Below are 26,375 nucleotides of genomic sequence, written 5' to 3'. Positions count from 1 at the left end.
CTGCAAGACAGAAGTGCATACAAGCACATTGTTAAATATCAGAATCTATTTGAATTCTGACAATTTCAGCAGAACTGTACACATGCATCGTCTTTAAAAGCAGACTAAAAAAACTAACACACCAATATGGTGAAAAAGAACTATATACTTAAGACAGATTGAATTCCACCTTTTAACTTCTTTGTCTTCATACAGATAGTGTGGGAATAGCATTACAATTCAGACATAAATTGGTCAAAGGTAAAAACTAGGTACCAGCACTTTTAAGTGAGCATCGGTTTTATACTGTCATTAATGTGAAGCTGGAATCAGATGGAATAAGCTGCAAACTGGGCATGTGCAGACTCTGCCCTCTCCTGTATTTAAATGGAAGCCGCTGCTGCTGCCCTTTGCTGAGCTGATGATGGACTGAAGCAATCTGAAGCTCTAGTGAGGAACTCTGCACTGGATCTCACACCATTCCAAAGAATCCAGTAACCTGCTTCACACATACAAAGGTAAAGTGGCTGACTTAAATTCAGAGGACAGCTCTTCTTTCTTGGTTTTTGCTTAGATTTTGTTCACCTGAATAATCAGCCCATTCAGAAGGGGTTCTGTTTTCCCTCTGAGGACACCAAGAGCACCAGAACTGTGGAGTCCCTCAGTGCATGGAATGACTCGGAAGCCAATGCCTACACACGGATGGATCTGCTTCTCAGAGCCCCAACAGTAAGTGTTTTCTGTCACTCAAAGCTGTGGCATCTAGATCTCTGGCAAGGCTGGCATTTATAGGACTGTAAATGGACAGTTAAGGAGCATGTACATGTTTTATGCTGTAATGCAATAATGACAGAACAAAACTTTTTAAATCTTATTTTTATTCCTTTAACTATTTATTTAATGCAGAAAGGGCTGTACAAGCAGTGTTTTTCAGCAGAGCTGTATGAGCAGAAGACAGGCAGGAATGTCTAATGGCAAAGTGCATCAAATATGTTGCAAACTATCAAAACAAGATGTTCTTGTACATTCAAGTGCTGTTTAGCAGTTCAAACACAATGCTCTCTTGTGTTGTTATTCAGGGCGGAAATCCCCATCATTTCTGTAAAAATCTGTAAGTGCAGTGGAGTGCTTATGTAAATGTTAAAAGAGTTATGTGCAATTACTCAAGAAAGTTTTTTGGAAGGTTTTCTCAGGTAAGTCCTATCAAAGCTCTTTTTGAGGTTTTATACACTAAAGAGAAAGACATTTTCCTTGCAAGTGTGAAAGTGAGAATCTGTTGTGATGACACTTCAAGATGGAATTTTTTGGGTTCGCTAAAAGTTTTCTCCATCCCATCCCACATGCCTGAACCAAAGGAGTTCAAAAGTTCTCTTCCTGGCTTTGTCTCTTAGAATATTAGTTGGACTACAGGTTCTGTTAATGTGCTGTTTTTACTAAAGTCTGTTTAATATTTTATAATGAAAACACAAACCAACCTAATTTTTCAAGTTTTTAAAATCCATTTTTTAATAAAACCTGGATATCTGCAGTGTATTACAGAAAAATAAACAAGGAAGTTTCCTGAGCCAAGGCACTTGAAAAACTAAATGAGATGGATAACATGTGAAAAAGGATAGCAGAACATAGCAGGGAGGGAGAAAAGGGACTGTAGAGTGCATGGCAAAATGGAAAGGGATCCTGGGGACACAATGATTTACACTGGAAAATTAAAAATTGATTTTTTCCATGTTCTGCTGAACAATCTCATTAGCTGTCCCTTTCCCTAGGTCAAGTGTCTGTATCACCAAAATTTTGCATTTTAACTTGACACAAAGACTGGCTTAAGAGAGTTTCAGGAGTGAAAGCAGTGTGTGCTGCTTGTGGCTGAGATTAAATCCGGAAGACAGGATACAAAATCTGCTACCCAAATTGCTCAACAGGGCAAGCATCATCTATGGAAAGCCCTGCTGTCTACTGGAAAGAGGGCTTAGCAGTTAGCGTCACCCTGCTGAAACCATAATTGAGGGGGATTACACTCCTCTCTGTGCCGCCTGTCATCACAGGGCAAGTGCCCACAGAGGCAAGCTCAGAAATCAGAGAAAGGACCTGGAAAGGAAAAGAAGTGCTATCAGTTGTTTGAGGCCTCTTGTAGGTAGCCAGTACAAACAGCACACAAGGAACCCCAGGAAATTACAGTGTTTCTGGTCAGATAGTTTTGCTAAATTATGTAATTTGTTGTAATGTAAAAGGCCTAACACTGTCATTGGTTGTATAAGTCATACTGTGTAAATGAGTGGCTTCCTTACCTGCATTTGTAGGAAAATTAGGAACAAAGAAACTTGTTACATTGCCAAAGTTCACTTTGGACTGCCAAAACTTGCAGTGTTTTGGAACTGGGTTCTCTTCTATTTTAATGTTCTTCCTGCAAAACCAGTGCCTACAGTTTGAAGTTAAATGAATTCATAAAAGCAACCACATAGCACTCCTATTTTCTTTACCCTTTTGTTGTCTTGTTTTACACCAAATTAGATAGAATCCTCCTGCCATATTCAGGCAGAAGTAGGTGAAAAAATGTCTTTGACATAGTTTTTTCTGCTCCTGCCTTTAGAATTGATGTCATACAAATCAATTGATCAGAATCAGCACTGAAATATGTTCAAATGCCCTTATGAGGATTTCTTCTTTCCCTGTAGCTATAACTAAACCTGATCTTATACTCTTGCCATTGTGAGTCTGTGAGGAGTGGGCTATATCAGATTTTATTTACTATGAGTATTTGCTTGCATGACCTTGCTCCTACCATCACTGTTAGCTTTAGTAGGATTTCAGAAATAAACATCTCCAAGTGGTTGGCACTTAAGCGATATGATTTTATTTCCTCACTCTGAAAAAGAACAGATGTTTTTTCTCAGTAATAGTTGAATTCTGTTCTTGGAATGCTTCCTTTTATTACTTACACGGAAATACTTTTCTTAGGCTATGGGGATGTGTGTTGGACTTTCAAAAATGGTGTATCTTCAACTAGAAGCTATTCAGAAGTTAGCTGGTTTGGTTCATTTGGGGCTTTTTTTTATTTAATCAATTATGAAATAACTATTTAGAAAACATTCTCTTTAGGAAACTGTATGATAAATGGATTCCCAAGACAAAACAGATACAGGCATCAAATATTCTTGGGTTTAATATCTGATCTAGACTTCCTTGTAACCTGGACAAATCATTTAGGAATCATGGTTTTGGTTTGGATTGCAAAGGAGTTCCTTTATCCTTTCAACTGTCCTCAGATTAGTGTCTTGGAACGTCTTGACAAACTTTATAGTGAAATACAAGTTCTGCCCTATGTGCCTTAATGAATCTGCCCCATGGCTGATTAATATTTACTCCTCCTCTGCTTGCACCAAGCCTTAGTCTGTCTCTTCCTAAAGAAGCAAGCTGGTTCCTCAGATTGTCCCTCAAGGAAGAATTCTGCCTCCCTTGCAAGCAGCTGTGGCAGCAAGTCATAAATATAGAATAATGAGGCTCCATATTGTGCTGCAGCAAGGATTTAGACATACTTATCTATAAAACATTTGCTTTTCTCCAAACTCCTAGAAAGCATCTCAAGTTTGTAAGTCTTGGGCAAGTTTACTGTAAGACAACTGAAATCACAATTCTGTTTTAGCTGTTTTGTTGGAGGTGGTAGACAAACATTCCTTTAGGGAAAACTGAGCATTTTAAGAAGGCAAACTTCATTAAACCTAGCTGCTTCCCTCTAGTGCTTCCACAAGAACACACTTAAACCTGCCAGAAAGAAACACACTGACACAGAGCAACTCCATAACCTGACTCTGCATCTCTTGAGGCAAATGACAAAGTAGAATTTAGCAACGGATTATAACTATATATGGAGGATTAAAATTCATGGAGGAGTAAGATTTTCCTTTACAATGGATAATAACACTGTTTCAGGGTACAAGCAATTATTAAGACTCTTCTTAAAATTAAATTCCCACATCACTGTTTATTATGCACATTTGGTATCTATGAAATGCCCAGCCCTGGCTAAAGGCAGGCTGGTGTTTTGTCAGGGATGCTTGTTTGAAGCAGTCTTGCACTTCTCAAATTGATTCTGCAAAACTATAATGTAGGTAAATAATAAATGATATGCCTTCCAGAGCTTCAAAACATGAATTCTTACAAAGCTCTACCAAAAGGCCTGTTTTCATACACACCCAAACAAAGTTATAAAACCTGCTTTTAATCTTGACTAAAGGTTGAGAGAGTTGGGTTTGTTGAGCCTGGGGAAGAGATAGCTTTGAGGAGACCTTAGAACAGCCTTCCAGTACCTGAAAAGACTAGAAGAGAATTTGATGGGGAAATTTTACAGGGACATAGTGGTAGGACAAAGGGTAATGTGTTCAAACTGAAAGAGGGTAGGTTTAGACTAGATATTAGGAAGAAATTTCTTACTGTGAGGATGTGAGGCTCTGGAACACATTGCCCAGAGAAGCTGTGGATGCCTCATCCTGGGGAGTGTTCAAGGTGAGGCTGGATGGGGCTCTGAGTAACCTGGGATAGTGGAAGGTGCCCCTGCCCATGGCAGGGGTGTTGGAACTGAAGGTTCTTTAAGGTCCCTTCTGACCTAAACCATTCTATGGTCCTATGAACACCCCAAGACCCTCTCCCCAGGGCTGCTCCCCATCCTTTTTTCACCCAGCCTGGATTTGCACTTGGGATTGTCCTGACCCACGTGGAGGACCTTGCACATGGCCTTGTTGAAGGTCATGAGTTCTGCATGGTGTGACCTCCCAAGCTTGTCCAGGTCCCTCTCCAGGATGGAATCTCTCCCCTCCAGCATGCTGACTGCACCACACAGCTGGGTGTCATCAGCAAAGCTGCTGAGAGTGCCCTCGATCCCACTGTCCATATTGCCAACAAGATGTTAAATAGTGCCAGTCCCAGTCCAAATATCTTCATTACGAGGTGTTTATAGAAAGAAGGCTGAACAGAAGACATGCAAGGCAACACTGCTGTGTATTATCACTGCAATTGAAGTAGCTGTTCAGAGTATTCTCAAAGGACAAGTGCTACAATATGGATTGCAACAGGGGGATTTTTATTCTCCCCTGACAACCAAGTACTTGTACTGTGTGATGATAATAGAAGACAGAATAAACAGGGCTAATGCACTGGAGAAACTAAATAGAGAAAGGCTTTGGGAATTATCTGATTTCTTGATTATCCTGCTGACCTAATTTTCTCAAGCACTATCTTTTTCTCCCTGTTCTTTCTTTTGATTCCTGCAGAAGACACAGGGCTGGACTTGATACAGGCACATATTTTTGTCTTCTACTATGGAAGCTGTGTGTAGGTATGCAACTTAGTGATGGATTTGAAGTCCTTAGGCCTGATCTAACGCCTTCTCGATCAACTAGTACCTTTCTTTGATGTAAAAAATAATAATTGTATTCTCAGTGAAAATAGTGAAACTACTTTTTTAAAATAATTTATTTTTATCTCTTAGAGAACAGCCAAGTTGTATCCTCTGGTAAAAATCCAAGGCCTACATGAAGTCCACCCGAAGATGTGAATTTATTCCTTTTGCCACACACCTTTTCCTGATCACATATGTGTTTTTATAATATATGCCCTAGCACTGCTCCAGTATAAATATTATTCTTTTATTTTTTTAGACTTGGCACTTGTATTGATTCTGAACTTGTTTCATTAATGAATAAGTGATTTTAAAGTCTTTTATTTTCTCTTAAACAATTTTGCCTCTCTTGCAATTTCTCTGTGTATTTATATTTATCTTTCAAATTTTTCCTTGTCTTTAGTGCTCCACAAATTTAATTCACATTAAAGCCACTTTAATCTATTCTTTGTAGCCAAAACAAGCTCCTTTAGTTGCTTCATTTCTATTACATTGATCTAGTTCTGATTAAATGGATAGCTACAGGGGAAAAAAGCATGAGAAATCTCCATTCAGAAATCTCCATTCCACTAATAATCATAATTAACTCTCTGCAGAACAGCTGTTTAAAAATGTTCTAGCCACAAGACTAAGGAGAAATAAAACCAACCCAAACCAAAGAACACCTGATCTTGTTTACATGAAAGAGTTTTATCTCAGACTCTCCCTATCCACTTCCTATTAGCATGGGATTATTTTTGTTAGTTAGTTTACTGGCAGCATGTTGAGCACAGCAATTTCTAGCTGGGCAAAATGCCCATTGATGTTAATGATGTTATGCCAACTTCCACTTTGCTGCAGGAACCTGAACCATAAATGCTGTGATACCGTCATTCAGTTAGTGTATCAAACTTAACATTTTGCTCCAATTACAGTAACAGCCAGAACTACATTTCCTTTCTCTAAGATCAGAGTATTTGTCCAGCATTTCATTGCTGCTAATGTAGAAACCCAGGGAGTGTGCTCTGGTGGTTGAGGATTGCTGTGGGCAGATCTTCAGCACATAAAGCAATCTCATCCAGAATCCCAGGCACTCATGGGGTTCACCCCTTGCTACTGGCAGATTGGTTTCAAATCCACACTGCCTGTAATAACCTCAGCCTGACCTCACAGATGTGTTCAGAAGTAATGTCTACCTCAATTGTCCAAAAATACTCATTTCCAATACTGCATATTCAGACTTGGCTGCTGAATTCTGCCGTGAGTTATTAACTGATTAAGACAGAAATGCTTCAATCAAACAGTTTATGAAATACTTCCCAGAGCGCAAAATACCTTGATTCAGGCAGACCAAAACCAGAACTGGTGTGGAAACCAGGCATAAGGTAGAAAGGATTTGTGGTTTAGTTTTTCTGATCCTTAATTTAGTTTCCAAAAGACTCTTGTTCAAGCTGCCAGGCTTTTGGTAATCAGCTCTTGAGGGCAGCTCAAATTGCACTGTTATTCAGTGGGAAAAATGAAGTGGCCATACTGCTAAATGAGTAAATGACTATGTTTATCCATAGAACATTTCTACTTAGAGAAGACTAGCTGTGATGTCAGAGGACAATTGAAATTGTACTTCACAGGTACAGAAACTTTCCTGAAATTAAATCTATAGGAAGCTTACTTCTTGTTAAATTCTGCATTTACCTGATATCAGATGCAAAATAGACAGGTCCCTTCCTGTCTCTTTTTCTCCTTTATATCCTTATTTTTCTTTTGGGGGAGAATAGGTTGCTTTTCTTCACCAAAATTCTGAATTGACAGTAAGCATACACCCTTTGCAGTGCTGATGGCATATTTATGCCCCAAAGATATTCAACAGTAGATGGAATTTGAATTTATTCTGACTTTTTTTGCTTGTTGTCTTTTTGCGTTCTTGACCATTTTCCCTTCTAGAGAAGCACACGCCAGCTTGTTCAGAAAAGTTTGGCAGTATACCGATGACCTCTTATTTGCTTCACAGAAGATGACAGTGCAAGATGATCCTCGTGCCTTTCCCACAGTGGATGTCCCAGATCATGCCCACTATACAATTGGAGTTGTCATCCTTATAGTGGGGATTACAGGAACTCTGGGAAATTTCCTGGTCTTCTATGCTTTCTGCAGGTACCTTTCTTTTGAATGTTTTTTTAAATATTCAAATATATGAACTTGAGCTGTATCCTGTGTGCTGCAAACACAGTCCAGGAATACTGTCAGACTTCTTCACTGGCAAAGTAAAATGCACCAAGAGACACTGCTGTAGGAAAAGAGTGGCAACCTGCCATTTCCCTCTGACTTCTTCCCATTAACCACAGCCATAGCAAAATTGTTAGCAAGATTGCAGAGAACCACCCAGATATTCCAAGCTATGGAAATGCAGCCAAAGCAGAAATGTTACAGTGAATTTTTTTCTACTGGCTAACTGTGTCTGCATTGAACTGATGGGCTGGTTTGCACCTCTGTACCTCTCAAATCCATTCTATTTTAGATGTTTCCTTCCTCCTGTTTCTTATTAGTCAGTTTCTTTCTCCCCCACCCTGTTCATTAGTGGCCATGTCTCATTTTTTTCACATTTTCCAACACTTGGCTTGTTTCCTTTTAACTAAAGCCACATTCCAACTTTTCTATCTGAGGGAAATTGGATCTCTGACAACAATGTCATATGCTCGCCATTCCTGTTTACCCCTCATTCTGTGTCTGATTTATCACACTGGAGCAGAGCACTGACATGATGTTCAAGCCAGTGGACTTCTATGTGATCGGTCTTTAGGCACAAATGTAATAAACCAAAATAACAGCAACAAATTATAGGATCATTTGACTGTGTTAACTTAGATCACTGGAGTGTAGATGGAAGTTGTCTTGGCCTCAAGCCTGTATTTATGGGCGGTAGGTTTCAGCAAATTCATTCAGAGTAGAATGGCATGCTTAGGTGAGAATGGCAGTGGCCTTAAGAAGAGAAAAGGTGTTGGCATGCAGATCAGATGTGTGAGGATAAAGTACATGAGCCAGCTTAGCTCTTTGGATGGTCCCATACAGGAAATCCAGTTATGGCACTTCCACTTCAGGACACAGCTTGTCTTCATTTGAAGGTGATGTAAAGACAGAAAGGGATACTTGATAGCTAAGTAATGAGTACATCAAAAATTCAGAAAACATTTAGGTGCTTACAAAGCAGCCTCAGGTAATGACAAACCATAAGAGACCAGCTGCCTGAAATAGAAATGTGTTCAGTGACTTTGCAGACTACAAACAAATACACATAACCCATAAGCACCTACTAACAATACCTCCTTGCTCCTAAATTGACAGAAAGGGTTTGATTGATTATGGACCAGTGCTAAAAACATGGTTTATTCACCTATTTTTCTATTATGCCTAAGACTGAAATTGAAAAAGGAGCTAAGTAGTTACACTGAGCCCCAAAGTGAAGAGCCCTTGCTTGAGTTTTTATGTGCACCCTTTAAAACATGGTACTTTAATATTATGAATAACAAGAGCAGGCAGAATACACTGAAGGCTGCTTATTGCTCCTTTGAAGACAGAGTCTGGGCAAGTGAAATGAGTGTCACAGAGAAGAACTGATGTAAAGCAAAGGGCTCGATATGGTTCATAGTGAGTTTGCTTAATCCCTGATTAGGAAGCCACTGTTGATCTTACCAGCAGTGGAAAATGCATGCCCCTTCTCCTGCTTAACAGAGCCCAGATCCAGACATCCATATTGTACACCAACTCTAACTTCCTGCTAATTGTGGACATGCAGGGCACTGGTTAGAATATTTAAAGAACAGTGTGATTTATCCCCATCACTGAGCTGGTTATCAAAGCAATCCTGTAAAATGCACAGGAGTATAAGGGTGTAAAACTGGGCCTTGCTTGTGTTCCCTTATGAGAGAAACAAGAAGCACTCTGCTTTAGCTTACCATGGAGTGTTTCTTGGGATTTGTGAGCTCACAGGAAGGAGAAACAGCATAATTAACAGTGCAGCAGTGTTTAGCAACATTTCTTCTGATCTCTGTAGGAGTAGGAGCCTTCAGACTCCAGCCAACATACTCATCATCAATCTAGCTATTAGTGACTTCCTGATGTCCATTACACAGTCTCCAGTTTTTTTCACCAGCAGCCTCTACAAACACTGGATTTTTGGTGAGAAAGGTTTGTATATATTCTTTCTAAAATTTCACTATGTTTGTTCTTACCATAGTGGCAGTTCATCTATCTACCCTCAGGTACTCTTGCGATATTGAGAACATCTCTTAACATTCTTTTAGTGTTGACGCAAACATTTCTTTGAATATTTGTGTCTGTGTGTAATAAATACACTGCTATCAGGAGAGGAAAATTGCATTAATGAGACAGATACAAAGGCATCACTGGCAACATGAGGCACAGCACTAATCTTCTTGCCAGTGTTCTTCCCCAATCAGCTCATGACTTAGTTACTGTTGGAGTCCTCTGACAAAGAAGCACTCCCCCTCAGCACACCAGCTTAAAAACCTTGTTAAATAACCTGCTCTGGGACTTGCACCTGGCATGCTGAGGCAAGAAAGCTTGGAAAATCTGATTTTTCGCAGCAGAAGTTTTACACTTTCTGTGTAGTAAGAAAATGTGGAATATTCTTCCAATATAACTGTTGTAAGAGGAAGACCAGTCTTTGCCTCTTGAACAGATACTGACAGAAAGGAAACTCACAGAAGTAAAATCGCTATTTTGATCTCTGATGACCAAAAGCATATTTTTATTTTACTTCCATTAAGTGCTCATTTGCATACAGGTTAAAGCTAATCCAAACCACTGCTTTTAATCATTAGGTTGTTTGAACAATTAAAATCACTCATTCATGTATTCATAGTCTGGATATTTACTTCAGCTAAATTACTCATTAATGTATTCATATTTACTTCAGCTTTGCTGCCCTTGAGATATGAACAGTATCAAAGTAACTATATCCCATTGTTAAGCAAAACAGCTGCTCTATGGGAACTGCAGTAAAACTGGAGTTAAATGAGATATTAATGGACTGCTGAAATTATCCTACTAGAAACACCAGAAAACAATGAGTGAAAATATGTTAAGTATCACTGTCTCCAGCAATTGAAGCAAACAAAATCTGTGAAGTTGTCTCCATGGATAATGTAATTAGCAAGACAGCAGCTTTGAAGTAGCATTATACCTAGAGGAAAACTCAACTTTCACTGCTTTACAAATTCCAGAAGACATTAGTTCATAAGAAACACAGACTTGAACTCTCCTAGAAATAATTAGCACGGGTAGATTAATTTCACTGCTACTTCTGTTATCTTCATTGCAAGGCTGTGAGCTGTATGCCTTCTGCGGAGCTCTTTTTGGCATTACATCTATGATTACTTTGATGGTGATTGCCTTGGACAGATATTTTGTCATCACTAAACCTCTGGCTTCTGTTGGAGTGACGTCAAAGAAGAAGGCCCTAATAATCCTGGTAGGAGTCTGGCTGTACTCTTTGGCTTGGAGTCTCCCACCCTTCTTTGGATGGAGTAAGTGAATTGGAATAAAACTTTTTTGCCCTAATAGTCTTGGATTAAAGACTAGATAAAGGTACAGAAGAGGGTTGAATTAATACCTCACGTATGAGGCTTGAGTAGACTAATTTGAAAAAAAAGAGATGAAATAAATGTTGAAACTGAAAGTCTCTAATCAAAAGAAAAGAATGCAGTGGGCATATTATAGGACAGTAGCACTTTTCCTTAAGCACATTACTTGCTGCATAAAGACAGCAGATAAATTCATGGCCAAAATTTATGAGGAATGTGCCTGCTCATCACCCCATGTCTACTTCCATTGAATCAAATTTAACATTATATAAGTTAAATAAATGTATTTGTGTTCTTTTTGATGAATCTTCCTCCCCAAAAGTGCTAAGACAGCACTGTCAATCTAATTCTTTTCATTCACATAAAAGAATCTGAGCATTTGTGCCAGGAGATCTTCAGTAAGTCTTGACTGTGTTCTTGATGGACAAATTGCTCTTGGTGTTGCCCACATTCTCCATTCACTCATTGGTGTTGTCACTGGCTTCCAATAAGCATGGCATTTAGCAGTAACTAAAATGCTTTTGTAAATATGAATGTTACACATGGAAATTGGAACATTCATACAGCACCTTGATCATTGGAATTTGTGACAAAGCGAGTTTCTGTTATTCTTCCTCACTGAAATCTGCCTCACTACCGTTATTTCCTGAGAGTCACCAGTTGAAGTCACTAATGATGAACTCATCATTCAAAACCCCAGCCCACCATTATAATTCCTAATTCCAGAAGAGAATGTGTCTGCCAACTTAGGTGAGAACATAGACATGTTTGACTAGTAAAGGATGCAACAATCAACTCAGGTGCTGAGCAGAATTTCAGCAGAGTTTTGTTATTGTCATATTTTTGCCATTCTGGTCCCCCTAAACACGAAGCATGCTTAAGCAGGCAAACTGCAATACTGACAGAAGCAGTCTTTAGTTGAGTGAGGAGCTGTTAGAATAACAAAATGACAATATAGCCTTAGATTATAGATTTTCTGTTGAAGAAGGTGGAATAATTGCTTGAAGGGTGTTATTATCTTGTAATTAGATTGTAATAGTGCCCACAGTATGAACTCTCACACTGTAATTAGATGCATTTGAGAACATCTGGTGCAATATTTTTAAGAGCGGAACAGAAAATATCAGCGTAAACAGTTAAAATTAAAATTCCAAAGTAAAAAAATGCTGCTATTGCAAATTTATTTACTTGACAGTTTGAAACAGTTCCTTTAAAGATAATACATTTTATTTCAGGCAAAACATTAGGTATGTTTTGGGGTGGTTTTTTGTTTCTGTTTTGGGGGTTTGTTTGTTTGTTTGTTTGGGGTTTTTTGGGTTTTTTTAACTTCTCAGCTTTACTTCATGACAAAATCATTTGGTCTACACAATAAATCTTTCTCTTTTGCCCAGTAAATTTCTCGTATCTGCACATGCTTAGAAAAGTCATACCTAGAGCAATTGGTTTGACTCCTTAGGAAGAAAGCAATTTGATAGGAAATGGAGATATTTAAAAACAATACAGGTCTGGTCCCAGACCCAAATAAGTATTTGAAGAGATTCCATTTGACTATGATGAGTTTTAAACAACATTCAAGACTGAAGCAAAATTACTCAGTTTTCTGAAGCCTTAGACTGCTAAGCATAAATACAGTAGGGAAACAAAATAAAAGAAAATATAAAAGTTCTTTACATGAAGAATTGTTTATCCTTTTAAACCCTTTTTTCCCTTCCAGAGAATCCCATGTTATTCTGAGTATCTTCTCTAACTTCTGCACTCAGAATAACATTCACTTCATGGTTTATACCTTCTCCCATCTTCCTTTCTAGGTGCATACGTTCCTGAGGGTTTGCTGACTTCCTGTTCCTGGGACTACATGACTTTCACACCATCAGTCCGTGCCTACACGATGCTGCTTTTCTGCTTTGTCTTTTTCATTCCTTTGATTGCTATCATATACAGCTATGTCTCTATCTTTGAGGCTATCAAGAAGGCCAACAAGTAAGTAGCCAAGAGTCCTAAATTTTTATCCTTGTGCTTAAGTGACTGTTTGTTTTCTTAAAACAAAGAAAGAAAGAAAGAACAGAAGAAAATTGGGACACGTTTCTCACATTTATTTTGTAAGTACAACTGAAACAGAAAACCAAACGAGAATTCTGTCAATAGTCAACATGGTAAGACATGATTCTTAGATGGACCATTCCTGAATTTAGGCCTGAGCTTATCAGTGTATTTGCTAATGATATGGGAAAGGGTACAGAAATTAACCAGAATAAAAACAAAAGGGCCCTCAGAAACACCTAATGACAGTGTATCAATAACTATTTCACAGAAAAATAGATGGAATTGAACTATAAATTTAAATAAAAAAGGTGATTAAAGATTTAATAGCAGGACTCTGAAAGAAAAAGCTATTTCTTTAAATGTAAAGGGCAGCCTGCCACTCCATGTGCCATCTGTGGGTACCAGTCTCATAGATCCCAGTAGATCTGGTCACTTAGCTCAGAAGTTCAAAGTGACAGCAAGGTAGCCAAACAGACCCAGGGAACCAAAGACTCCTCTAAGTGCCTTTAACTCAGCATCATTCAATTGGCTTGAATAGTTGCTTTACATGGAAAATCTTTTGGTACTTTTCTCCTGTTTTTTTTTTTTTCATTGAAGCACATATGGATTTTGCCATTGATTAGTGCAACTGAAGTGCATCACATTGGGAAGCATGGGTCATGTTCTTGCATTAATGTGCAATAAAAGTGCATGAGTTTTAGCCTAAAGTAGCAGAAGAGTAATTGTTGTCCCACTTCATGAAGCTATTTGCTCACTTCCCTACCTCTGCTATCTATGTTTATTTTCCCTAGGTCTATTCAGACATTTGGATGCAAACGTGGGAATAGAGAGTTCCAGAAACAGTATCAGAGGATGAAAAATGAGTGGAAGATGGCCAAAATTGCACTGATCGTCATCTTGTTTTTTGTCATTTCCTGGTCACCATACTCCGTTGTTGCTCTGGTAGCTTTTGCTGGGTAATTATAAATGTATCAGTAAAGCAATATTCTGAAAGCAAAAAATGTGGAACTGTAAAAGACAGATGAAAGTCAAAACTACTTGTCACGTTTGACCTCTGAAGCATGTCCAAAACATTCAAATATTTAGGAGGGATATTTAACCAATGGGGCACATGCTGACTGATTTTTTTCTTAGTTTGACTTTAAGAAAATTTTAAAAAAAGAAAGGAGAGAGAAAGAAAACAAGAATATTATTACTGGCAACATAAACTGCCATGCTGAAGATTTCTGAATGCATTCTCTATGCTGGGATATTTGAACTATCTGAACTTTATTTAGCACCAAAATGCTAAGTAAAGCACTCCAAAAAGATCCTCTCAGGGGCTGATTCTCTTTTTTTCCCCCGTTCTACTTCTTTAATCTACAAAAGTATATTCATTTTTTTGTTACAGCAAACCCCTATGTAGAACTGTTGCGCTGTTGCATACGATTCAGCATCTGCCTTTGGAGGATCAAATACCTCCTGAACTTGACTTCTGCTCCATGTCTCACACTCTCAAAAATCTGAACAAATGAACAATTTTATAATTCTGCAGTATGTTAGAAATTAATATTTCTGAATTTTCCTTATAAAGATATCTGCAGAGCAACATAGATTTTTTTTTTCCATTTCTGGGCTATTTCTTTTAGGCAATCCTACTGGGATTTTTCAGGTTAATAACGAAGCCTGGATGTCTTCTGTGAAATTTTATTGCCAGGGACTTGGATAAAATCTCACTGCATGCCACATATGGGAGGCACACATTGAGTCTGTGGCTATAGTCTTGGACTAAAGACAACTCATCTGACAGAGCAACAACATATGAAAAAGAAAGAAGAACCTTAATTCCTTTAGAAAATTATTTTGAATGGGCAATAGTGAGCTGGCACACAGTCATGCTCACTAATATTTTTGGTCTACATGTCGCATTTTCTGGGAATTATTAGTTTAAACACAGGAATTATTACCTTAAGCAGAAGGCTTTGCCACTGTCTGTTTCTGTTAGCTGAACTCCCCATGGGCCTTACCTACCAAAGCATTGTCTCAGCTCAGGGTCAAAATCTCCATTCCATTAAGGTCATGCTGTATGTTAGCCAGAATATGTGAAGATTTATAACTCTAATCAATGTTTAAAGAATGATCAGGAGAAGCCATGTTAAATACGGTACATAGAGAACATCCTTATCTTTATCAGGGAAAAGCCATAAGAGGTGAAATGGCATCTCAACAGGCAGCTGACCAAAATGGTTCTTATACTGCAATTGGCAAACCATTTCCACATCATCACAGAGCGTATATATTCCCATAGTATGATGAGAAACTTCATCACCAGGATGGTAAGGCCTTCTTAAAGGCTCACATTGTCCCTAGGTTAAACAACATGGCAATTACCACAATCCTGAATCATAGTAGTGAAGTACTGCCAGAGAAGCCCCCAGAAATACAATTAGACTGATAGTGATCTTTACAGGCAAATTATTAATTTACAGGTAGAATTTGTTCTCTCACTGTTTTGGTACAGAACTCCTCTTTAACTCTCTTTAGAGCCTTAAAGTCTGTCTTGCCACTGTATGACTGCATAGACAATGCAGAACTCAGTAGTAAATATATGCTGTGTTTGCATTACTCTAGGTATTCCCACGTCCTAACACCCTTCATGAACTCCATACCAGCTGTGATTGCCAAAGCTTCTGTCATCCATAACCCCATCATTTACGCCATCACTCACCCCAAATACAGGTAAGTTCACTCTTAGAAGCTATGTTTAATATAGCAAAGAAAATCTGAGAGTAAATTTGTCACTTTTAGGTCTAGTACCTGAACTCTCCTTCACCTGCTCATTTTAACTCTGTAGGACAGCCTTGCCCTCCCCAGGAACACTCCTCAATGCCATAGAAATGTCAGTGGAATTTGTACTTGGAACAAACTCCTGAACAGATGGTAGTTAGAGATGTTTATGGATACTGATCTGTATTTACCTATTGCATGATAAAAGATGGAAACCTTTCCATCTCAAAGGAAAGCACCACACATTTTTAACTGTCTTCATGAGAGGCAGACATTGGGCAGTGTTGCAAATAGCACTTTGTTACATTAACCAGGCCAGTGAGAGAGGCAATACAGTGAGCCAAACCACCTCTTCCCTATTTTGTGAATCTTCTTCATGTTTCTCAAGGCTTTCATATTTCAGGTAGTATTTCCTCTGACAGGTAAAATGAAGGGTCATTGCCACTCCAAGTTCAGATGCAGGCAGGGAGATTTGACAGATGGCAGCAATGCCACAGACAGGCTGTTGTTTCACCACCTACAAAGGAACTAAATAGAGAAGAGGTGGGCAAGAACATCTTCCTGGGGAAGGAAGAGGAAAGCTAGGCCAGAGTTTGCTAATACTGCACATGAGCAAAGTAATACAGTATTATAAATGCACATTCTGTACAACTCTACAGATAGCCAGCAAACAGATGTGTAAGAGGAGTTAGAATAGCTGCTTAGGGGAAGATTAAAATAATTCATTATGTAGTACTTCTGCGAGGTTGAGTTTAAAGGGCCAGAATTTTATTTTTGCCCTGATTAAGCTGAAAGCAGATAAAACATTGTTTTAATAGCTCCCTTCAGTTCCAAAGTTATATTTTAATGCCTTTATCCCTACCAAGCAATAAATTTGAGTTCTGCAGAACACTGTGAATAAGTGATCTTGCAGTGTGATTGTATATGAGATATCTGATATCTGGAAAACTCTTTTTGTACCCAGTAATTTTCCAGTCCATGCAGCATTAGTTCATCTCTCTAAATAAATGCATTGTTTATGATGACTGAATTTTTGTGCTAACAGAAAAATAATCTGACTGGTTCTACCTCTTATCCATTAGAAGAGCCATTGCAACATATGTTCCTTGCCTTGGACCCCTACTGAGAGTTTCTCCTAAAGACTCACGGTCCTCCAGCAGTTACCACTCCTCCAGACGAGCGACCGTAACCAGCCAGTCTTCTGAGATAAGTGGGCTGCAGAAAGGAAAAAGGAGACTGTCTTCTCTCTCTGACAGTGAATCAGTAAGGGAGACACTTCCCATACACCCATTTTTAATTGCCAAGCAATTCATCTTCATATAGAGTCCTTCCAAGCGGTAGATTCTTTAGATGAAATGCATTATGGTGCTTGTTAGAAAAACTCCAGAGAAAGTGGAGGGACAAAGCAAAATTAAAGACAGAAGGCTACGTGTAAAAGCAGAATGTAGATAATTTTCTTCTTGGTGGTTGGTGACACTGCAGGAAGAGTGGAAAGATGGAACAACAGGAATTTTAGAAAGTAAAGTGTTACTGATAGGTAAGGCTTTATAAAGCCTTACCTATAAGTACCAATAAAGGTAGCATAGAGCTCAGTTGAAAGTCTGATCATACTTTTGGGTTGTACTTTTCTCACCACAGATCTGCAGTCTGGACACAGAAAAAAGAAACTGCTAGTCAGAAAATAGTTCTCTAGTGAAAGCAAGGTTGTAAGGAAATAGATAATGCTTTCTGAAAATGGGATGTATTTGGAAACATTAATCATCAGATTTAGACAAATCAGTAAATCCATTACAGAATCTTTCTCACAGAAGACCTCAACAGCTTGCTGCTGCCAATCTAAGTGGAAACAAATGTTTTACACAGCAGCTGAACACAGGGCAAGTATTTGTCATCCAGGCTCCCCTCTGTAACTCAAAGTCTTATTACTAACTAAATAGGCATATTAGTTTGTTCATCACAGTAATTTCAAACTAAATTTACAAATAACTGAAAAGAAAAAAATTTCTTGGCAATACTTTTTCACAGTCAGGATAATAATTCTATCTAGTCCAGCCAAGCATTGAATTCTGACAGCTGTTTTTAACAATGACATTTCAATTTCTTTGCCCTCTGTTCTTTTGACTTCTCAGTCCAATCATGATGAAATACTTCTGGCTGGTAGCCTCCAGTCAGGTGGATGGTTTTAAAACTGGCTAATAGAAAAGGAATATCTTTATATTGCATCACTTACACTGCAAATCTTGATTATTAAAAAAAAAAAGACTCCCTCAGTAACACGGGTTTTTTTTTCCCATTAATTGGAACAAAGTTTATAAACCAGGACTCCTTACTGAAAAAAAATAATATTTCTTAACACTGATTCTGCACTCCTGAGACACCTCCTTCTATTTATTTCTGCTTCCACCCAAGCCGCTTGGGAAACTTTGTCCCTAATTCCTCCAAACACCAGTGCTTCCTAGGTGGGCAGTCCCGTGGAAACACTTTCTCCTTGGAGCTACAAGAGGCATCAGAGAAGTTTAAACAATAGATTTTAATGAAACACTATTTTCTTTCAAATTTTGCAGTGCACCCTGTGGAGGAAAAAAAAAGTAAGCTGAATTTTAGATGCAAAAGAGTTGATAGTTTTATTTGTACCTCTTATAAGCAGACATTTTATGAAATTATATATGGCAGAATTTTTGTGAAATGTCTTTTACACAATGCCTGTCTCTTTTATGATTTCTGTCTAGGTTTGTCTGGGGCAAACTGGATGAAAGTCTAAAGGACCTAGAGTAAATGTTTTTGCTCTATTAATTTTAGGGCTGTACTGAAACAGAAACTGATACACCCAGTATGTTCTCCAGACTTGCCAGAAGACAAATTTCCTATGAAACAGATAAAGACACAACTCAGACTAGTGACATAAGAGCCAAACTGACAAGCCAGGATTCTGGGAATTGTGGGAAGGTAATAGACTGTGTAATACCTAAGTTCTCTAACAACTGACAAGTTAACAAATCTGCACATTGTACCATAATTAATCATGAAGGTTCCTGCCATGAAGATGTGGATAACCTATGAGTTAACACAATGAGTAATGACTTACAGGCTGTAAAAGGTCATCAGCTTTTCATTCCTACCCTGGTTCATTATTCAGCTGTCTTCATTGCATTTCTGCTGCTGTTTTAGAGAACTTAACATCTGAATGGTGAGTTGTCTCGTGTTTGGTTTTAAGTGTGTATTTAGTAATATTTGTCTTTCGCTGTCCAAATTACTTGATTGATCTTGGTTGTCCCACCATTTGTTACCAAATGAACAAATATGGTAAGATGTAAAAAACAAGGCTATCTTTAATACTTCACTGCTTTTCAGTCAGTCCTTTGCTGTCCTCTTTTTTTCCCCCTATGCATTTTGCATATGTCTTATATTGTGACATACCTTTATGCCATTTACATCTGTTTTATCTGTGTTCATTTTTCAGACAGCTGTAGATGGTGATGACATATTGATGGTGGAATTGAATGCTACAGAGTACATGGCTACACCTACTGTAAGAACTATTATTTTAATATTTGGCAACAAAAACTAATGACAATCCCAGTCCCTGAGCACAAATTAAGTTGTTTTTGAGATGCAAAAATTACACAATATTCCCAGAACAACGCAGAAAACATGACCACAAAAGGTAGACCACTGCTGAAACTGAGCAGAAGCTGAACATAGGTATTACAGGATTCTTCTTCAAGGAATCTGAATATTTTCTTGAATTTACTAAGTCCTATAATGAGGTCTGTGATTTCCTTCATGGAGCATGCAAGCATTAACTCTGTGCCATGTTTATATTAATGGTGTATATGATAAGCTGAGACAGCCATTCTGATGGCTCATACCTCTGAGACAGCCTTAGTCCTGGCAAGAACTGCTGTACAAAGTGATGTTGTTAACTATTTAATGTTCTCTGTTTTGGGTTGCAGCAAACATCTAAAACATGCAGCTTGGAGGAAATCAAGGTCAGTTTTTGAAATATGCCGTGTCACCTATTCAGTAGGATGTTGTGTGTTGTATAAGTTTCTGTTTCTTCTTCATCTAACACAGCTACAGCACATGGGTAAAAATATCAGACATCTCTCACAAGTGAGTCAACTTGTCTTAATTCTCAGCAGACATGGAAATAAAAGCAAAGAGCTGACAGATGAAAACAAGGCAGCACTAACCCCATTGTAATACAATCACCCTAAATTGTCTCTTTATTATTAGCAATGATCCATATGAGCTATTGTGAGCCTCATCCTAACTGATTTTTTGGTACTGTGCAAGGGACAGCTAATGCTGCTTATTGTCAAAAAATGCTAGCTACTCTTTCCCTCAATTTTTGCCTCATTATGTAGTTTGCTTCCCCCTCCAAATTATCCATGCTGTTAACACTATATTTTACATTACCTCTTGCCCAATGACCCTAAGTAGTCCCTCTTTATGGAGAAACTTTACCCTGTTGATTTCATAGGCTGCCTGAGCATATTCACAGTATTTCTGTTCATAGTTGAATGTGCTGTCATTAGCCTGTCTCTCTTCAAAGTAGACCAGCACTTAAGTAGCAAATGAAAAGTCTTTAATGCTTTAGTACATTAGCTTGTTTAACAGGTGGGTTGTTTTTTTTTTCATAAGTCATTAATAAAATATTAAAAAAATGTTCAGATCGACTTTTCCCTCCATCATTTAAGTTTGCTTTTCAGTCAGCCATGGGGAGTAGCAAAGTGCTAAATATATGTCATTTTTAATAGATGATTTAATGGGATCTCTTTGTAGATGCTTGTGTTGTCCATTTCTTGTAAATCTTTGCATCCTTTAGAAAAGTGAGAGCCGGAACAGTATTGGACAAAGAAAAGGACAGTCTCACCAGAGACCACCTTCAGCCAAGATACCCAGTATTACAATAACATGCAGCAGTGTCCAAGGAGCAGAGCTGCCTTCTAGATACAACTCTGGTTTCCTCTACCCTAAATCCCGCAGTCACAAGCAGAACAAGAAGTCCAGCAGTTCAGTGAGTAGTGCAAGCCAGAATATCACCTTAGCCAACAGCTCTGGAACAGCTGTGGACTGGCTGAATGCAGAATACCTTCCTAGATTGGTCTGAAATGCTCCTACAAAGACACAGCACAAGACAAGCAAGGATAAAAACATGAGGATTGATCTTTTCAGCATCAGAACTCTCTCCAGTGGATCAGATCTTGCTCTGAGTCACAATGTAATTTTAATATTTCTTTTTTATGCAGCTCATGAAAAAATTTCTTTCATTTGGATTGTACTCTGCTCACATACATTCCCACCACTGCACAGACCTTACCTAGAAGCCTTCTAGGATTAACCTGAGAGGGAAGTATAATATTCAAAACTGGCTTTGTTCACTTAATGTATTACCTTCAAAGCTATTACAGATCTAAAGCTGAGAAATTTGGAGGGAAATATGTACATTACTTCCTGAAGATGTTTTCTTCATTATTGTCAAGTTTCTCAACCAAATCTAAACTTAATTACACAGTCAGTGCCCCCTTCTCTCATTAATGACACATTTCCCCCCATTTTCTTCTACAATCCAATGAAAGGCAATGCACTTTAGCAGTTATTTGCAGTCTCATATCTTTATTTTAATTTCTGAGACAGGGAAAGAGAAAGAAATAACACTTGAGGAAAAGGCTATGGTCCTTTCCATACTTAGGTTCTTTTCCAACAGTGGCTTAAGAGATGATTTTAATCCATTTTCAGCTAACTTCCACAGAGCTATAGGAGATTATTATGAAATTCCTTCTGACTTTCCTTTAGCAGGTTTCATGAGAAGAATCCAGAATACAAAGCAATGTTTGTACTGAAATGTCTTATGGGTAAGTCAATACATCTGATTTCTGATATTTCAAAGTCGTTTGCTCTTTGATGGGCTTTTCTAAAGTAAATATTGAGAGGAGAAAGTTCAGTTCCCCAAAAATAGTTGTTCCAGAGATGTATGGAATTCACATCATCCCCACTTTGGCATTTTCATTTTCCCCTTCTCTAAACAGCAGCATTTGTATAGCTGACTGTTTTCTTCCACAGTGACTAAATCCATGAGATTGTACTTCTTTCCCCTGAAAGGAAAGGGAAAGAGTTCTATCACTAGTGACTTTCAGCTTTTCCCTGTTGTCCCTCCTAGTGCATAAGAAGAAGCGAACAAAATTCATTTGCAATTCATAGTACTCAGTCCAAAGTAGGGCTGAGCCAGAAAGAACCGGGCACAAAGCACTGTTGAAACGGTTCTTCCCCTTAGGCCCTCCAGCAGTTTTTCCTTTGGTTGCAATAATGGAGGGAACCCAGCAAGGCATTTTTTGTCCTAAGTAAATCAATTCTTCCCTATATTACATCAGGAAAAGCCATAAAATCAATAAAAATGTAATTAACTTATTATTTTGAGGGGAAAAATCAGTGGGTTCCAGAAGGTCTAGAGCATTGTTTTGAAGTAAACCACTGGAAACTTAGGTCAAACTGTGGTTTATTAAAAGGAAGATTATTAAAACTAAAAATGAATGTGATAATGACTTCTGCAGCAGACAAAATGTTAATCATGAAAAAAAGTGAGGCATTCAGGCTGGTAATAAACTGCCAAAAGAAACACACTATTCAAAATCTACAGTGTTTTTATGTAAATGAAATTGTAGTCATCAGAGATGGAAAGGAGCTGTTACAGGCTCTCTCTTCACCTACCACAACAGGATATTGTCACCCAGCAGAGGAGAATATTAAACTGATAATACATACAGCTAGCAATAAGGAGAAAGAAGAGAGAAAACATCTTCAAACAGGAAATGTGTTCAAAGATATTCCTCAAGTCTAAGGGGTTCTTATTACAACTTATTGCTGAGGTTTTTAAAAAATATTTAAAAGCACGAAACATGTAATTCTTTCTTTGTCATGAAGGCCATTGACACTACTGAAAGATGGGAAGCAACATTAGCAAATGCTGCCTGTTTCATATGGGTCACAAAAGACTGAATCTGTCAATAAAATAGGTGTAACTCACACTTGCTCTTTGATGTGTTAACAAGGAGTGTATGATATATGTCACTAATAGCTAGATCCTTTGCTCCAGTCATGATTTTGTTCCAAGCAGTACTCTTCAAGACTGCACTCTGCACTCTTCTGCATTCCCTTCCACTTTTAGAGGGTATAAAAAGAATACTTCCAAGGCTAGAAGAGCTTTACAAATCCCCAGTATGTTGTTCTCTGTATCCTTCAACTCCAACATGTATTAGAGATTAGTTTGTATCTATAAAAAGAACTACAGCTGTTCATGCTCATCTACTTACAAGAGACTTGTAAAGCATATATTAATTAGGGAGAAATTCTTTGTGAGCACTTCAAAACCCTTGTGTGTACTCTCTGTGTAGCTAACAGCTTTGCCTTCCTTCACCTCTGCTATGTCTATAAAAATCATACAGGGGAAAGCCTACAAAATGCATCTCATCTGAATATCTCTACAAGTGGTTCCACACTGTAACCCCTGCGGCATTTGGAATAAATCATTATTAGTTCATATTTCATCTCATCCTAGCAGATTTATTTGTGTCCTGTATCCTCCACTTGGCAGCCATTCTCTTGGTTTTGCTGTCTCTTTACACCCTTCAACAGATGATTGATTGGCTTAAAATAATTTAGGACTGAGATGATTCACGTTTCACTTAAAGTCAACTGCACAGGCTGTTCTGCAGAGACTGCCTGTAGTTTACCATGCACTTGGACGTGTTCCAGTGACTTGGAGTGTGACAGGACTAGGGCAAATCTGAGACACTTCCCTGTGGCCTTTTGTACTTCAGCAGCTGTTCACAGCAATGGCAAGTGGTGCTGGGAGTTAACACACAGGCTCTGCCCCTTCCATGGGGGCACAAACTCAGGCTTGGGTCACCAGAGAAACTGTTTGGTCTGATCATTCAAGCAATTCTGCAAAACTGCTGAGCACTTGGTCACTACTGCTGGACCTGTGAAGGATGTGCCAAGAGCCACTGTAATGAATGGCTGCTGCAAGCCAAGACTGAAGCACTGCATAAGGCAGCAGCCACATGTTGCCAATCTTTCCAATTTTCACATACAACCAGGGTCTTACTCCCTGTGTTTTTCACCTTATGATCACATTCCATGCTTTTGGAAACTTTTTTACACCCAGCACTGAACTAAAAATTGTCATCATAGAATATGACATTGAGCATTGACATTTCACACATTCTCAAGTAAGACAAGATAGCAAATAGTATTTTCCTTGAAGTCATGTGCAAAACCCACAGCAAGCTTGACATTCAGAAGTAAACAAAGACACCTCCAATGCTTTTTTGGGTGTTTCTAGAGCTTTAGGATGTAACATGGGTAAGTCACCATTCCCACATGCGCCCATTTTCCTCAGGGTGCTTGGTGCCATTTTTTCCTCAGGCCATCACAACAAGTGCTACCATGTCCCTTCATCCTCTGATCCCTCAGTGAAAGGCACTGATGTCCCAGTAACTCTGACAGGGCACCCATCTGTCTCTGCTGCTGCTGAAAACACTGCTGAGAGAGAGCCCTTATCTGCAATGCAGTGTTAGTATCACACAATGGTATTTCAGGGGCTGGTAACAAGTATCTCTGTTCAAACACCTGTGTTTGTAGCCTTGGATTTGCTAATGTCATAGGAATGTTATAAAGAGCTTTATATAAAAGCAGTCTTAAAACAAGTAAATAAATTCTTATTAGTGTCATTCTGAGCAACTTTAGACATGAGTCACAATCCTGTACACTAAATGATTACTGTGCTTCCCTTACCCCCTTGGATTTATAACCTAAATGCTCATTTTCAAACTTATGCAAACTTCAGAGTTGACAAGATTTACAAGCTGTCCTGTTTATTTCCCCTCTAATGAGAACAGACTGAGCATATCATCAGTGTAAGCTTAATAAAGGCAGAAAACTTTCTCCACAGCAAATCCAGCTTAACAGTCTGATACAAAAAAAAATTATAATTGGTTTGTACTTTGTAGGAAAACACTTATTTTAGTTACAGCAGTTCTGGAGCATCAGGGCTCTGCTGGACACATAGCACAGGAATTCTTTATACTCAGCTTGTAGAGCAAAGAAAATGTTGCAAGAGTCACATCAGTGTAGGAAAAAGACCCACTTTCTTTTGGCTTACTGCAATCCATACTCAGTCATAATCCACCAGATCTATGACTCAGAAGCACAGCAAAAATGGCCTAAGTAGGTCTTCTGATACTGACTGTAACTTGGAGGATAGGTAGAATGTGTAACTTGGTCAGGCTTGAGTCAAGCTATTAGATATGGTGTAGAGCAGAGAGAGCTGGAGCTCTGCTTAAGCTGTGCCAGTGCTCAGACATAACCTGAGAGTAAAGCTCATCATGCACATAAAAAATCAACATGACACCTATGTAAATAACTTGCTAAGGGGAATTTTTGTGGGGTGTGTTTTACTCTCAATGTAAATGCAAAGCCATTGCTCATTTCCCTTAACATTTACACTTCCACAAGTGTACAAGAAGATGGTTTGGAAACAGACACAAAAATCTACATCATTGTATAGCACACAGTCTCCAATGTAAAGTTCTGTAGAGGAACTGAACATTTCCTGAATAGGCTGTGGGACACTTATGGGCGTACTTACAATTGCTGCAATGTTTTCCACTGACTAGAAAAATAAAAAGGAAAATCTAAATCAGGCACTTCCACACAGTGCCATGCCTGAAAGGTTACAAAGAAAGTGACTGTACCTGTAATGTAACAGCATTTCCCTCAAAAGCTTCAGTACTTCAAAAATGTATTAAACACACCCAGATGCACCCTTTGCTGTGAAACTGGTCAAACTGCTTTCTTATTAAGTTTTTCAGATACCTAAAGTTAATCATATGCATAAATACTTACACAACCCCTCAGGACACACAAGTGAAATGAAGGAGTTAAGGGTATGTTAGGTCAGTACTAAAAGTTAGTGAATTTTAAAAATATTTTTCCAGACTAGTATTTGCTGTTAATGCCATGGAACTTTACATTAATATTTTTCTAAGTTTCAGATTTTTTAAAGTCAAGGCTAATACTGATAGGTGAGCTGAGTTGTGAATTTGATTTGATGTAGAAAGCAGCAAGCACTTAGGTATAGCAAACCCTTACCAAGAGGAGGAATGACAGTCCTGAAAAAATAAATACAAGTTTTAAATGGAAGTTCAAGATTCTATTTTTTCTTTTTTCCATGTTTTCTGTGTGACCTTGGGAAAATTACCTAATCTTCTCATATCTGAGTATTTCTGCCTGAAATGGAGGTAATATGCTCTTCATCATCATGTGGCTACTCTCAACTAGCTTTTACAGTTTGTTCCAAGATTCACAACTGGAAATAGAATTTTTTTCCATTTATTTTATTTACATTTTCTTCCTCTACTGTGCAGTTATCACAACATCTACACTACACTATCACATATGAAAGACACAGATTGTTACTGAAGGGGATAAAGGATGCATAGGCATTCTTTTTCTCAACAGAAATAATTTACAGATGCCCACCACACAGACTTCAGTTGTTATTTATAGGTAATGTAAGCGAAGTAGAATCAGGCATTTTATTGTTAAGTTGTAAC

The 26,375-nt window shown here is 38.3% G+C and overlaps 1 protein-coding gene across 1 annotated transcript; it reads left to right on the top strand.

Moving 5' to 3' along the window:
• The first annotated feature begins 681 nt into the window (after nucleotides 1-681).
• Nucleotides 682-20,872, top strand: OPN4 (opsin 4). Its single transcript, XM_036385640.1, has 12 exons — nucleotides 682-708; nucleotides 7,359-7,501; nucleotides 9,399-9,532; nucleotides 10,690-10,893; nucleotides 12,759-12,930; nucleotides 13,785-13,949; nucleotides 15,604-15,711; nucleotides 16,842-17,022; nucleotides 18,559-18,705; nucleotides 19,220-19,288; nucleotides 19,713-19,748; nucleotides 20,588-20,872. The coding sequence occupies exons 1-12, from the start codon at nucleotides 682-684 to the stop codon at nucleotides 20,870-20,872; spliced, it is 1,671 nt and encodes a 556-aa protein (XP_036241533.1).
• The last annotated feature ends 5,503 nt before the right edge of the window (nucleotides 20,873-26,375 follow it).

Source organism: Molothrus ater, chromosome 8 (assembly GCF_012460135.2).
Source record: "Molothrus ater isolate BHLD 08-10-18 breed brown headed cowbird chromosome 8, BPBGC_Mater_1.1, whole genome shotgun sequence".
Lineage (NCBI taxonomy): Eukaryota > Metazoa > Chordata > Aves > Passeriformes > Icteridae > Molothrus > Molothrus ater.
The sequence above is the reverse complement of the archived record's forward strand: the minus strand, read 5'-3'. Positions and strand labels throughout refer to the sequence as shown.